General features: G+C 42.4%; 1 protein-coding gene and 1 pseudogene across 3 annotated transcripts in view; both read left to right on the top strand.

The window, feature by feature from the left end:
* SASH1 (SAM and SH3 domain containing 1) overlaps positions 1–15,222 on the top strand; it is a 284,505-nt gene that overhangs the window by 209,890 nt on the left and 59,393 nt on the right. For all 3 annotated transcript variants that reach the window (XM_072966006.1, XM_072966005.1, XM_072966008.1), the window contains exons 5-7: positions 4,509–4,549; positions 6,726–6,812; positions 8,992–9,104. In XM_072966006.1, coding sequence (XP_072822107.1) covers positions 4,509–4,549; positions 6,726–6,812; positions 8,992–9,104 — 241 coding nt within the window. The remainder of the gene's footprint in view (positions 1–4,508; positions 4,550–6,725; positions 6,813–8,991; positions 9,105–15,222) is intronic.
* Positions 10,274–11,604, top strand: LOC102545242 (lanosterol 14-alpha demethylase pseudogene; annotated as a pseudogene).

Below are 15,222 nucleotides of genomic sequence, written 5' to 3' on the forward strand. Positions count from 1 at the left end.
GCCCAGCTCTGTGTCCTTAGGCAAGGTGAGATTCTAGACACAAATGTACAGAATTTCATTTTGACCTTTGTTAGTTTCTCTTTCTCTCCGGTTTTTGGAGATCTCTGCTGTGAAGCTGTAGATTCAGTGAAAAAAATAGAGCAACCTGGAATTTACCCTGTATAGTGTTTGAGGCAGCAGTATAATTTGTGTAAAATTGATTTTAGTATTATTCTAGCCAGAAAAGGTAAAAAGCCTACTTTCCTGGTTTTCCTGCAACCCACTGACACCCCCCCCCGAAGTCTCATTGCTGCTTCATCTTTTTTCTCTGACTCCCCAAAATTGGATTGCTCCTGAGCTCAGTCCTAGCTTCTCTTTACTGTGTTCAGTTGGTCCCCTGGCTTTAAATATGCAAGTGACTGCTACATTCTTATCTCCAGCCCTCAACAAGTCCCTTGACCTCAGACTCACATATCCGACCATCTCCCTGATATCTCCACAGGGATGTTCAATAAGAACCTCAAACTGGACATGGCTACGGTAGACGTGCCTCCTCCTCTGTTCTTTCCCTACCCAGGCTTCCCCAGTGGGAGGCGCGAATGTCATGCCAGCTCATCATTGAGGTGTCTGCTCACCTGCCACCTCGTCAGAGAGGCTGTCTTTGTCCATCGCTTCTAGAATTCTCCCCACTTTTTGACCTGCACCCCCACCCTAGTCCAAGAGAATAGGGATCTTCCCGTTTTTTGTTTACTGCTGTGATCTCCATGCCTCAGAGGATGTCAGACTCATAATGAGAGCCGAATAAATATTTATTAAGTGAAAGACAGAGTGAATAAATGAATGAGTAAAAACGAAGGAAGGAAGCAATTTAACAAAGAATTTTCTGGGGTGTAGGATGAAAGGAATTGGTTACGTTCTGAGGATGCGGTCCCTTCAATTGGTTTTTTGATCTAATTCTTAAATTCTGTAATGAATTTTCTTAAGTGAATTTGGCCTTCAGAGAGGGCTAGAGTAGTTTTAGGGATCTTGAGGAAAAATGTTTACACTTAAGCAGTTTTGGGGTTAAATGGTAGTAGTTATCGATGAAAAGGTACTTACTGAGATTGAGTTCAGAGACCTTAAACACAAAACTCAATGATCATTAAATACTTAGATTTTCAAAGTGCAACGGAATATTAACTATTGCTGCCTAGCTGTCGAAAGCCGTGCAGAAGTCCCCAAACCCTGTTGACAAATGAAAGTGATGGATGGAAATGGGCCCTTTTCAGGCCTGTGGTGTCTGGCTGAGAGGATGTATTACGTGGAGGCCTCTTTGGATCTGACTTCTGAGCGTTAATTTCTTCCACCAGGAGATCACTAAATGACCCCTTCCACCTGCTGCCACCTGAATTTGGACTTTGGTTACATCACTGATTTTTGCTCCTGTTGGATGAATTTTATAGTCAGTCTCAAGGAGAAAGGAGATGGCATTTTGCATCACTGTTTGCAGGGACAATTCACTGCATACAAATTAAACTTCATGCAGCGCCATTTCTCCCCTTTGTAAATTGATGAGTTGGGGAGCCTCATGCTTATGAAACATTGGCTTGCTGTCTTTGGCTGGTATCTAGATTGTGTGAACTTGTGAAATTTTAAAAAGAAAATCCTCACTGGCCGCAACAAGCCTGATGTATAAAGAAGCTACAGTGCCACCAGCTGGCCTTCGGGGGAAATGCAAGTGATGACTAAGAAGCACCTCTTATGCAACAAATAGATCATACATATTCAAAATGCGTGATAATTTGAAGAAAGTAGATAAGAAAAATGAGAAAGTGTAAGCCAGCATTTTACAGAGGAAAATACAATTATATTTGTAATAACCATGTGATGGTGAGAACATAACTTCTGTAGCGTGGGTTTTGCAGTGTTTTTACTGTATTGGATATTCCCATTTGGCAAAACGAGTGAAAAATGGGTTGAAAAAATAAAAATGAGCCTTTGAATTTTTCAAGAGTCATATTGAGACAATCGTAGATACACTTTATGCAGATAGGGAGAGTCGGGGGTATTTTGGAAGGCAGCTGGGCTAGTGATACCTCAGTATAGCTCCTTGCTGGCATCTAACCAGCCCTGGAAACTTGTGCCACTTCTGTAGTTTCCAGAGGCTGTGGTTTCCTGTAAAATTGGGATTGGATTAAATGATGGGCAAAATTCCTTACAACTCAATAAGGTGTATTATTCTAAATCAGCAAAGGACCAAAGAAAAGTAATATTTCTTTAGACCATTTTCCCATGAAAATACTTCGTTTAGAAAAAGTAGAAGACGCGTACATATTTTCAGTTTATGACATAGTTCAGTAGTTTGTCAAGAGCTAGGGATATTTGATGTATTTGATTCTGAGCAATTAGGTCAAGACTTTCCTAGTCCTTTGAGTGAGTATAAAAATAGAGGTGCCGCGTGCCCTGCTGTCCGAGGTCACCTACGGGAAACATGCTGCCGGGGCTGGTAGATTGCAGCCGGCAGAGGTGCGGTAGGACTGAGCCACAACTAGGGCAGAGTAAAATTTAAAAAACAAAATTTAAGAATCCAAAACTTCATGTAAATATTATTTTGGAAAGACTTCCTGCCTTAATCCCCAGCCGACCAGCCAGCTCCCTGCGCTCCGCTGCCGCGGCCTCCCTCCTGCTGCCGTGGCCCAGCGCCTTCCTTGCCTGTGTTGCTGCTCCTTCTCTTCATCCTCCTCCTTCTTCCTGAACCTCTTCCCTCCCCTTCTCCCCCTTCTCCTTCTGCTGTTGCTTTTCCTTCTTGGCATGTCCTTTGTTCACATTTGTCACCCTCTCTCAATTGTGAGTCCCATTTCATCATGGTCCTCCACGTACCTTACTTACAAAAAACATTCAACATATTTTTGCTGAACGAATTAAACTCTGCAATGGCTATTTCATAGAAGCCTTTTAGTAAGTATGTGTTTAGGTGTTTTCATTTTCTGTGTGGATAGGAGGCAGGAGAGCGCATCCTAGAAGTTAAATCCTGGCACAGCCTGCCGTGTTCACAGCATCCTGCGTGGTGAGGGGAAACACCAGGCTCCAGGTCTCGCTCTTGTCCTCAGCAGCCCAGGCCTTTCCCCTGTTCTTTGCTTTTCCTCGGTCCCCTCTTTGACAGTAGAGGCCTGTCAGGATTTTGTGCTCATCATAAACAGTTCTCTTCTCTCAGATTTGGGGTCTGACTGTGTTGACAGGGCTTAAGCCTTCTAGGCTCATGGTAGCCAGCGGTCAGCCAGCATCGATGCAACTGTCCGCTCACCTGTTCTCACACTAAAGAGTGTTTGACCAGATGCCGCCTCCACCCTCCAACTGGGTGAATGCACACACAGTGGAGATTTGTCTTAATATTGTATTTATTTTTTATTTGTCCTTGTTTGTTTGTTTTGGGGGAGGTAATTAGGTTTATTTATTTACTTATTTATTTTAATGGAGGCACTGGGGATTGAATCCAGGGCCTCGTGCATGCTAAGCAGGAACTCTGCCTCTGAGCTGTACGCTCCTCCCCTTGAGCGTGTGTTCTGCTGCACGTTCCTGCCTCCTGGATCTCCTTGTCAGCAAGCTCTAGGACATTGAACTTGCCCCCTGGGCTCTGGACCCACCTAGTGAAAGACCATGCCCCACCTCTCTTCTTCCCGTTTTGAGAAACTAGTTTTAACTTTCTTTGGGTTCCCTCCTTTCTTCCGTTAAGTGGGTATCTGTCTATAGATTTTTCTGGAGAAATGCTTGATTAGCCGCTTTGGGGCTGTGTTCACATGTCGGGTTATTTGGGTTTGTCTGCATCATCAGTCACGCATTGACAGCCAGGGTCGGTAGGGTGTGTGTGGGCCAACTCTGATGCCCAGACACGTGTTGATGAACTTGGACATGTTTCTAGAAACCTTGAATTATTTGCCATCACTTAAAAATGTGGAGCTCTTATTAAAAAAAAAAATGCAGACGTCTGGCTCCTCTGTGAACATTGGAAGGTCCAGCGAGACAGGTATTGCACTTGCCAGCCGGGCAGCAGGGGGACAGGAGGAGCGCCACCCTGGCTGCTCCCTGTTTGGGCCATCTGATCTCCTATTGCCTGATGTCCACCCACCCCACCCCCTATTTCCCCTCCAGCCACCCCCCTTACCCCTCTGCTGGGTCTGTATTCTCATTCTTACTCACCTTCTCTTTCCCATTTACACAAGAGATTTCTCAATGGCAGTAACTCAACGTGTAGCCAACAGTTTGCAGAAACGGAAGGGCGTTTCAGCGATCACCTAGTGAAGCCTGTTCCCTTCATTTAATACCGGTCCTACCCTGGAGTGAGTCTTTAATAAGTGTTGACAAATGGCACACAAGTGTGTTTCTAGGAAGGCAGCCGATGGCTGGAAAAAGCCGTTGGTAAATCTTCTATAAGAATTTCCCTGGCTCTGCTAAGTTGATTAATGCTGGGCCACTCGTTAGCAGGGTTTTCGGCTCTCACAGGAAGGTAAGGCTCCCTGGTCATCACACTTTTCTTTTTTTTTCTTTTGCAGGAATCCTCTTCATAAGTCAAACTCGGAAGATGGCTCTGTAGGTCAGTACCACTTTTCTTGGTTTTAACCACTCTTAATTAATTTTTTCTTTTAACACTTTATTGAACACATAAATATGTGAAAATAGAAAAACCACGAAGATGCCTTCCACCCAGGAATAAATGTTGTTCAGTTTTTGATGTACAGCTTTCCTCTCTTTTTCTGTATTTGTATGGGGTTTTTTTTTTAAAACCCCATGATTTGAATCATATTCTGACTATTATTTCATGGTTTTTCTCAGGTGAGTATGTCTTGAGCTTGTTCCCACATGATTATCTTTTACAGTAAAATTCTTAAGTGTACATAATATTCTGCCATATTGGACACACCATAATTCAATCAACCAACCTCTTTGCCAAACATTTAAGTTGTTAGTGATTTTTTTCCTCTATCACAGAGAAATGGTGCTACCATAAAAAAGTCCTTGAGCCTATCCCTGACTATGGCCTTTGGATAAATCCTTCGATTTGGAACTTCTGAATCAAAGATCATACACAATTAAGGTGTTATAGATTTTATTTCCTTGGTTATAAAATCCACTCGATTTTGTAACATCTTTTCTGTTTGGGTCCGAGAAAGCCTGGCAGTCATCATGATTAGGAGCATAGGTGCTCAGATTGATGTGGATTTGAATCAGGACTCTGCCAGCTTAACAGTCATGACCTTGGGCAAATCACTTGCCTCTCGAAGTCTCAGTTTTCTCCTCCACCAAATGGGAACAGGAAGACATCATATGTTCATCTTGGGTATTCAGTGAGATTTGCCATTAGATACAAGTCCCTGGATATGGTAAGCCTGGGTAAATGTTAGCTCTCACCATTTATTTTTTAAGATGCACTTCCATTTCAGAAACATTAAAATGGGAGAAGGGGGGAGTATAGCTTACAAGAAATACGTTATACCCCCAGATTGCCCGAGAGAAAGGTTGAAGCAGCAGCGAGCCTGCTTCTGCTTTATCGTGTCACGATATGTGCTGATATTTGCTGGAGTCTTTAGCTGAGAGGCAGACTCAGGCTGGCGGGCTCCAGCTTCCTTCCAGCTGTCCTGGAGGCTGTCAGAACCTAACAAGATGCCCCTTCTAGCCTGGGAACACTGTGGCTGGGGTTTCCACTGGTCTACTTAGTGTCGTACTGCCTGGCACCGCTAGTCTAGACTGGAAACCAACAGTGTATCTCTCTGCCGGGCCCTGTTTCCAGTGACCGTGGAGCCACCAGACACCAAGCAGAGACGAAGCTGCAGTTTTGGGTGTGCCACGTGGAAAAATGCAGATGGCACTGCCGCTTCATTTTATTTTTAAAGAATAAAGGGCCACCGTATTCTCTCCTTCTCCTTATGTGCCCCCTTTCCCCTTTTAAAAATGTATTACATGTTCCTGGTGATCATAGGCCAACCGGATATTTAAAATGTCTAGCCACAGGAAGAGATCTGTTATCATTTCAGTGTCACTCAGAACAGTCTGGGAAGGATGGGAGGCAGGAGGGGGGACCCGGTCGGGCGATGTCCCAGCAGGAGAGCAGCCTGCTTTTCTCGTCATTGTGCCCTGGGTGAGCTGTGGGTGGGTCAGGTCACCAGGTAGCCTGAGCGCCGGAGAGGTGGGAGTCGTGCCCCGCCTGGGCCTCAGCTGGACCCGTGCAAAGTCCACACCTTCGAGGAACCTCAGGATGTCAACCCCACAGACCTGTGCAACCAGCTCCATGGACCAGTGTGCACAGCACGGATCGACCATTCTGTCCTCTTCGTTAAACCTGGGATAGCAAACAAACCAAGGGTAGATCAATGACAGGAACAAAAACAAAACAAAGTTAACTGTTTAAACTATCCTATTTGTGGTTCAGTTGAAACAATTGCGGTTGAGACCAGAGGGGAAAACTATACCACAAGACAAGGCAGAGTTAAACCTACTAGTTAAACAGACATCAAAGTGAATATAAGAATGCATTTCCCTGCTTGTTTGATGTTTCTTTATTTCTCATCTTAACCCTACTGTACCATTTCCTGCTCCTAGGAAATTTGCATTTCTTTTAAACAACTTTATAGGCATTTCTCAGTCTTCTCACAAACTGAAAGAGAGAAACTGTCTTTTTGTGAAATCAAAGTATTCTTACAAGCTTTGAATTGTAAGGAAGAGGCTACTTTTGTTATTAATGAATTTATTGCTTGTGCTTTTTCTTTTTAAAGGAAAAGGAGATTGGAAGAAGAAAAATAAGTATTTCTGGCAGAACTTCCGAAAGAATCAGAAAGGAATAATGAGACAGACTTCAAAAGGTACTGTAACACAGCTGGCGGACAGTAGGTCCTTTTAGCTCTTAAATGTTAAGAAGCCTGTGCGGCTAACCTAAATGGATTCTGTAGGTTAGACTAACTCATTGCATGTGCCCATAAAATGTTCGGCTTTTCTGACATTCCTTTCGTTGCTCTAAGACTTCATCCCAGTGGGTTTTTTTTTTTTTAAATCAAAGAAAACAAAACGGGAAGAGTTTGCAATTCTTTCTTTTCCTAGATCTGACAGCAAAGACCAGATCTTGAGTTTTCTCAGTCACATCAACCTCAGCGAGACCTTTGCTGGCCAAGATCGAACCTAAAAGGGTCTAGAAAGTCTTAGCATTTGTTAGTTTTGGACCCTCCCCCCTGCCACTTGGGGCCTTTGCAATCTGAACTTCTGATGCTTTTCTGTGGCCGGGACAGTTATGGGGCTGTTGCCCCTGGAAACTGTCGGATGGGCTGACATCATGGGAATTCGCCTGGGCTGCTTTGTGAAGGGAGTCCTGCCCTCCTCTTGGCTGTGTCTTTTGTTGTTGTTTATATAGTAAGTAAATATGTCATCCCTTTGAGGCCCAGTTATATAATTTATGTTTCTCCGGTATTCAGACAAGGAGAGGAAACAAAGCTGCTTCCAGATTCCAGGCTGGCTGAATAAGGTTATCATTAGATGAACCTTTTTAGTTGACACAACTGACTTTCTTTTTACAAAATCTTAGTGTCCTGCCCTGATCAGAGTGCTTCTCTAGTGATTCCTACACATGGAAATGAGAAAAACGGACACGGACAGCGTGCATGCCAGAAGCACACCTGGGTTCTTTGGCAGCGAGCAGTGGGCTTATTTAAGTTGTCCTGCTGTCAGAGTTATTCTTAAACGTTCCCAGTTTAGGGGGACACACCCAGCATCACATATGATTCAAAGTAAACCTTGGATTCTAACAAAGTCTTATTAGGAAAGAAAGAAAAGGAGAAAGAAAAAGAGAAAGAGGGATGGAGGGAGGAAGCCAACAGCTTACCAGCCCACATGGATTTCTTTTTAAATCACTCGACTCCCCGTCACTCCCCCCACCATTGTCAACACAGATAGTAAAGTGCATCAAAGCAGCTGGCTCTCCCCTCACCCAGCACACACGGTTACTCTTCCCACACGAGGATCTGGGTGGTGAAGGGAGTTTGAATGGTGGGGAACGTGGATTCCAAGGTAGGTTCTGACTGACGTGGGTTCCCACGTCTGCCTGTCCCTCTACACCAAGCTGCTGATGATGCTAGTCAGGTACAGGTGGGGATGAAAGGGCAGAGAAGAAAGATGAGAGACGAGAAGGCGGGCTTATTCCCAGTCTGCGCATCCAACCCGCCCTCACTGTCACATCCTCCCCGCACGCTGACCAAAGGCACCACGTGCACGTGGCTCCCATATATGAGAGGCAACAGCAATGTCTGCTTTTCAGGAAAACCCTTTCCAAGGATCCTAATCGGAGGATTCTCGTTTGCTCTGCAGTTTCATCTGCCTTCAGTTTCGAGCTGGAAGTTGAGGTCCCCTCACACTTTGGAAACATATTCATAACCATGATACTTTCAGATATATACATCGATAGTATCACACTTCACACCTGTGATTTCATTTGCATTTGTCCTGTGAGGAATAACAGGCAAATAGCTTAGGAAGAAGGTAGGGAGTTTTGCTCCTCAGTAGACACTGGGACCTTCAAGTTCTCTGTTGTGAAAGAGAATTTCTTCCCCTACATCTGCAAAAACATTTTCTTCTCGTTCACATTTGAGATGGAAGGACACAGACAGCTCTGAGCGGAAGGAGCGCTGGGATACTCGTCCCCTCTAGCTGGGTCTGTAGATTAGGTCTCTGCCCCACCTGCCACTTTGAACGCCCTGGTAGTCTTCTTCCAAAACTCCCCCACTAGACTCTCTATCACAAAAGCTGCGATCATGTCGGAGGATTTGTTTGTACTGTAACATCCACATGTTCTTGGAGCTTGTGTCCCATTGAGATGGGCTCACTGGCTTCCTAAAAGGTAGCCCATTCCTGCTCCTGTGACTCCATCAGTAACAGTGCTGGACGGTGCCCCTGAATCACATCCCTCTCTAGTCCTAGACGACGAACCTTCAGGACTGGCATTCTGTTTTCTCTTTCTTGTTTTCATTCCTGTTGTTTTTCTCCTTCAATCTCTAGGAGAAGATGTGGGTTATGTTGCAAGCGAGATAACCATGAGTGATGAGGAGCGGATTCAGCTGATGATGATGGTCAAGGAAAAGATGATCACCATTGAAGAAGCGCTTGCTAGGGTAAGAGCGCGGATGTTTGGTTTACAGTTATGAGTACTGGACCTTCTTACACTGAAAAATGTCAAAGGGTTGCTACAGACTGAATATGCGCCCCTCCTCCCCCCAATTCATATATTAAATCCTAATGCCCAATGTGATGTTATTTGGAGGTGAGGCTTTGGGGAAGTGTTCAGGTCATGAATGAATGGGATGAGTGACCTTATAGAAGAGGCCCCAGTGAGCTCCCTCACCCCTTCTGCTGTGTGAGGACACATGCTGTCTGTGAACCAGGAAGTGGGTCATCACCAGGCACTAAATCTGCCAGCACCTTGATCTTTGATCTCCTAGCCTCTGGAACTGTGAGAAATTTCTGTTGTTTGTAAGCCATCCAGTCTATGGTGATTTGTTACAGCAGCTCCAACAGACTGAGACAGGGACATCAGAGGGTACAGGAGTATGTTTATGCCATAGATATTGATAAATTACTAAATAAAAACCAAAGAAAAATTAAACATATTACAACCATTATAAGCCTAAGTTCTATAAGATGCCTTCAACAAACTAAACTTTGACTAGTCTAAAAGTCCAGCTTTATCTGTAGACCTTAAACTTTTGTTTACTTTCATTTCTAAATAGATATGGATGACAGTTTATTATGCCATATTTATTTTTGCTGTGAGTCAAATTAGACACTGAAAGAAGCCTAATTAACCTTTAAGACACCGGAGTAGCATTTATGATAGTGAGATAACAATTACTAAGAGATTTCCTGCTTTTTTTGTTACCCAGCAAGCTGACTGATTGATTGTAGGATTTTGACTCTGAGTGCTGTGTGGACAAGTCGGAAATTAGACAGGTTTAGGATTTTAAGTTATTGAGGAATCACTGAATGAGTTATAACTTTACCATGAAGCAGAATCTTGAAGGTCTGAAACCTTGAAACATTGCCAAGCATACTCACTTTAGTATACCTGACTCTAAACCTCGGTAGTTTAAAAAAAAAATGTTTAATTTGCTGCTGAGACAATAGAGGGGTAGCATTTGAGGGGAGTGGGAAGTAAGACCCAGTGGGAGCCCTGAGGGCCAAGGTCATCACCAGAAGCCCATCTGCCAGCCTCTCGTGCTCTGTCAATTTGGACCCAGGTGGTGGCGGCCACTCCAGTGGATGGAGCCATGCTGGGGCAGCAGTGGAGCAGGTGACAGGTGGCAACCTCCCATCCATGCTGCTGATCACCTCCGCCTGCACCTCCACCCTCAGCCTGGTCTGCCTGCTCCACCACACCTTCAGGGCACCCAGCCTAGCTATCGGCTGCAGTAAAAAGTCCACCATACGTTTTCTCTCCAGTGCTATTCCTTGAGCATTGCACTGGGGAAAATTCCAATTGAATTCCTAGAAAATGCAGATGAAAAACACAGGCCTGTATTTAGTGTTACTATGGTAGACAAGATGTTTAATTACCTTCTGAGGGGTGATGCTGCTACACTGCTTTTTTAATCATAAAAACAAAGATCTGAATACAAAGGTGACCACAGTTATCTGACAACACCCGTGTTTGGCAAGGGAGTTGCAGTATGATGTAACTAATTCTTGGAGGAGAAGAAAATGTTAAAAGTGTCCTTAACGTAGACAACTTTAGGTAGCACATTTCTATAATGGAGAAAGAAAATTTTAAAGTTGGGAAGAAAGAAATTTGTTTGAATCTCTTTCTGAGCTGATAATTTTAACAGCTAGCCATTGTTTTCATGGAAAGGAAATCAGAAGTCACCTCCATGAGAAGGTGGCACAGCTGTCTGCAGATTTGGTTGGAGGTTTTAGCCATGCAGCCTGTCCGTTGCCAGGTTGGCTGTCTTTGCCTAATTTTTGGACAGGGCTCATCAAGACATCAAGAATATTTTCTATAAGGCAATCCAGAAACACAGATTAAACAAAAAAATTGATGGCATTCTCCAAACTTTGTTAGATTCTGCACACAAAGATGGGCGTCCTTTGACACATGAAGAAGCTCTTGGCAGGGCGACATACATCCTCAGCTCCTAGTGCCTGGATGGGCTTCTTTTTAGCCAGAAACAAAACACTTCAAGAAAAATAAAGGATCTGCCTCCTTTCACTTAATGATTGGCACAGGGATTAAATTTACATGATCACTGTATAAAAGCAACAGCAAGAGCTAGACCTCCTATAATGGCCCTGATGAGAATGATCCCCCAGGATATCTGGCGTGTGTTTCTCCCACTGAGTGGAAGACTTAAAGACCCGTGGACAGAATGTCTAGACTGTAACCCTGACAGGAGAGAAGTTTACCTGTGTACCATTTGCAGCTGGGTGTATCCCCCAGATGTCCTTATATTGGGAGCAATTTTGCCTATGTTCAACTGAGCACAATCTGGTCCACTATGCTTTGTTTATATGAATTTGGTATCATCGATGAATATTTTCCCTCTGTGTACAGCTACAGTTCACATTCCTGAAAACCCAGTTATCAATACAAAGATGAAAATGAAAAAGGCTGCAAGGAACTAATACATGAAACCCCACTGTAAGCTGCAAAAGATTTGAAGAGAATGACATTTACAAAATAACTCTATTAGTTTTTTTTTGAGTGTGTAATTTAAAAAGATAGCAGCTTAACTTATGATTTTTCTATTTTATTAACTGAATAGTTCCATCGAGTCTAATGGCATTTCAAACATTGTCTAATAGGTTTATGATGGATACTTACTCTATATGCTTTAAGGAGTCCAGCACATTAGTGAAAAACTACTGTTTTGGACAATCTAGATAATTAACACGTTCTAAACAGCACAGTTTCCACGTGCTAATTTTAAGAATGTATGTAGCTCTTGGCAAGTAAGTTCAGGGTATTCAAATCTTGGACTAGTTCTGCAAGGTACAGAAAGCCCATGAGATACTTGGAAGCTACAGGTTGTTCATTTACCTGGGTAATTTTTGTGGTATGTGCGAGATTGGGAGGAATAAACTAACTTTTAAAGCTTTGGATAAAAGAGATCACTGCTGTTTTAGTTTAGTATAATTGAACTCAGCAATGTTGTTGAAAAATACGTCCTTTGACATTTTAACTGGAAGCACTGTCTACAGGAAACAGAAATCTATGGCTAAGATTTAATAATCACATTTCCTAAAAAGCAGTGCAAGTATTAATACTAAACACTGCTCATGCTATTTGATCTAATTACTATCCATTTATCCATCTAATAAATACATGTGGAGTTCCACAAGGTCGTATCTGTGTAACAGTCCAAACTAAAGTCCTTATAGGATTTTTTTAAAAAGGCAAAAAAACCTTTGATGTTTGTTGCTAGCTTGACTGACGTTCTGGCATTGTGATCTTTTCTTAATGCCAGCTGTCTTACATCAGGTTCCCCAGAAGCAGAGGCTGAGATGGGGGTTCTTGTGCACATGATTTGTTAAAGAAAAGTATTCCAAAGAAACCTCTTAGTAAGGGAGGGAAGCAGGAGAGGCAGGGGAAGAAGCTGGACAGAGACATGATTTCAGGAGAAGTCTAGCCTCAGCCCAATCCCGTAGGGAGTGGGGAGCTCTGGAAGGTGAATGGCCATTTGCCCTGCCAGAGAAAAAGGCTGAAGGCTGTTAAGGAGGAGGGAGCAGTGCTCTTGGCATCTCTGGGGAGACAACTCCTGTCAGCCATGAGCAGGGTGTAGATGTGTGTGCATACCTACAGTAACTGGGAAATCAGTGAGCAGTTTCGTAAAGAGAGCCTGGGCATCTGGTATACCAGAGCACAAGATTATGAACTGAGAACACTGTACGTTATTGAATTATTTCCATGTAGCAGCTCTTGTACATCAATCATAGAAATTTGACAACTAGAAAGGCTCACGGAGAGAGTCCATAGGAGAGAGCAACTAAGTGATGGAGGGATTTTTTTTTTGAAATAGGTCTCATGGGTTGAAATTGGAAAGGATTTCTCTCAGAAAAGAAGCAGAAAAGACCTTATTCACTGTCTTTGAGTGTATGAAAGATTATTAAGCAGTACATCTTCAGGATGTACTGAAGAGTGTTTTGTTTTGTCTTAATCTCTATTGAGGAGGGAATAAGAGGAAATAAATGAAAATTGCATCTGGAGGGATTTAGATGAAATACAGCATAAATATTATTTATAAAAAGCACTCAGAAATGGGAACATTTTAGGATCTGTCTCCATAAAGGTCTTTAAGATAGAATAAGCATTAACCTACTAAAGATGGCCATCCTCTAAGAATTATGTTACAGACTTCAAATATGGGAAAACTATGAGGCCAGGGAAAATAGGACATGAAAGTGGTATCTCATCCTGAGACAGACAGACAGACGGCCAGACACACACACACACACACACAGACTGTAAAATGTTATTTTAAAATTTCCAGAATTAAACTAAAACTATAAATTTGCTTTAAAATAGACAAGTTTCTCAAATGAAAATCATCAATTTCAGTAGAATAGAAGATAAAAATTAATTATATAAATGATAACCGAAAATGATTAGAGAGCCCGTTTTGTAACTTTAAAACCTAGCGTTTTTGAAATTAGGAAATTTAAAAGCAAGGTGAATTTGAATAGAGCATAAATTTGAATCTGTGTCAGAAGCAACATATGTACTCTTAGGCCCCAAGGTAAATGATTGGAAATGGACAGACAGCAAAAGAAAAATATTGAATCTGTTTATGACTGACTAGTTAGGAATTTGTTTTGTTTTCATGAAGATGAAACTTCTATTTAGTGGCTCCTAGATGTTGGGGCAAAGGTTGAGTGTAAAAGGAGAGCAGAGACCTTAAGAAAACAAATGATAACCCCATTTTTCAGCTGGCAGCTAGTTTGGTCACACAGGAAGAATATTGCACTTCAGAAACCAATAAATCTGGAAAGAAAGCACATTCTAATATGTCACGTAAGTGTATTATAGAGATTAGAACAATATTAATCCCCGTAATATACTAAAAAGTAACATTAAGTGCCCGGATAGCAGAAGTTCGATTACCTGGAGTTGATGTGAACTTTGAGCTCTATTTTATCTGAAACCCCAAGGGTGACAATAATAAAACTATCATAATAAGTCTGTTGTGTGGGTACAGTGTGCTAGGAGCTTTGCTGCGTTATCTTACTTCCTTCTGGTAACAGTCCTGTGACGTAGTTGATTGTCATCCCAGTTTCCAGGCGAAAGAACTGAAGCACACAGAGGCTAAGTAATTTGCAAAGGCTCCCAGCTGATTTTTGAGAGCCCTTATGTGTTCAGTACTGTGTGCCTTCCCCTGGTCCATTTCCTGCACAAGAGTCCACAGAAAAAAAATTCATAGTGGAAATAATGCTTTGAAAAGTTGCTTTTTCCTAGAAGTCTGGCATTTCACATCTACATAGCCCCAGTGGTTAAGGATGGTCCTGGCCTGGCACCATCTCCCGGGCTGTCAGATCAGATTGTTTCTGTTTTTTTTTGTTTGTTTGTTTTGTTTTTTGGTATCTTGATTCATGGAACATTATTTGATCAGTGTCTTAAATTCATGCCTAATAACTGCCCTATAACAGAATTTTAATGCAGTGATGATGTAATTATATTATGTAGAGAGTTAAATTTCTACATGTTTTATAAAAGCACACCTGGAACTTCTCACATTTGCCATTCTGAAAGATCCTCCATCTAACTCTGCTAGGTTAAGTTTGTTAATTTTCTGTAAGATTTCATTTATCTTTCTGTGTTTTTCGAAAAGTGGAAACCTAAGCCCAAACTTTAAATGTCTCTGAACGTATTCCAGATGACTTGGTATTTTCCTCTCATTCATAGGATCCCCAATAAATCCCGTAACATTTGTTGGGTGTTAACGTTGAACTGGTGACTTGAGGCAGTCCAGAGCAAGAAAAGCAAGTGATATTTAAAAATCAGTTTCAGGCTTCCACCTCTGTTTCACTTAAGTGTTCCTAGACTACATACTGTGTTTTCCACAATGAGAGGCCAAACTACAGGCAATTTCGGGCTTCAAACTTATAATTGGACTGAGAAAGATGAGTTTTGATGTTGGAGGATGTCGGAGAGGGAAAATCAAGGTTCTTTTTGGAACACAGAGTACAAAGAGTCCATTGTGTCCATTGGTTTGATTTAGATTAAAACCTGTAGGTCAGGGCATGTGT

Source organism: Vicugna pacos, chromosome 8 (assembly GCF_048564905.1).
Source record: "Vicugna pacos chromosome 8, VicPac4, whole genome shotgun sequence".
NCBI lineage: Eukaryota > Metazoa > Chordata > Mammalia > Artiodactyla > Camelidae > Vicugna > Vicugna pacos.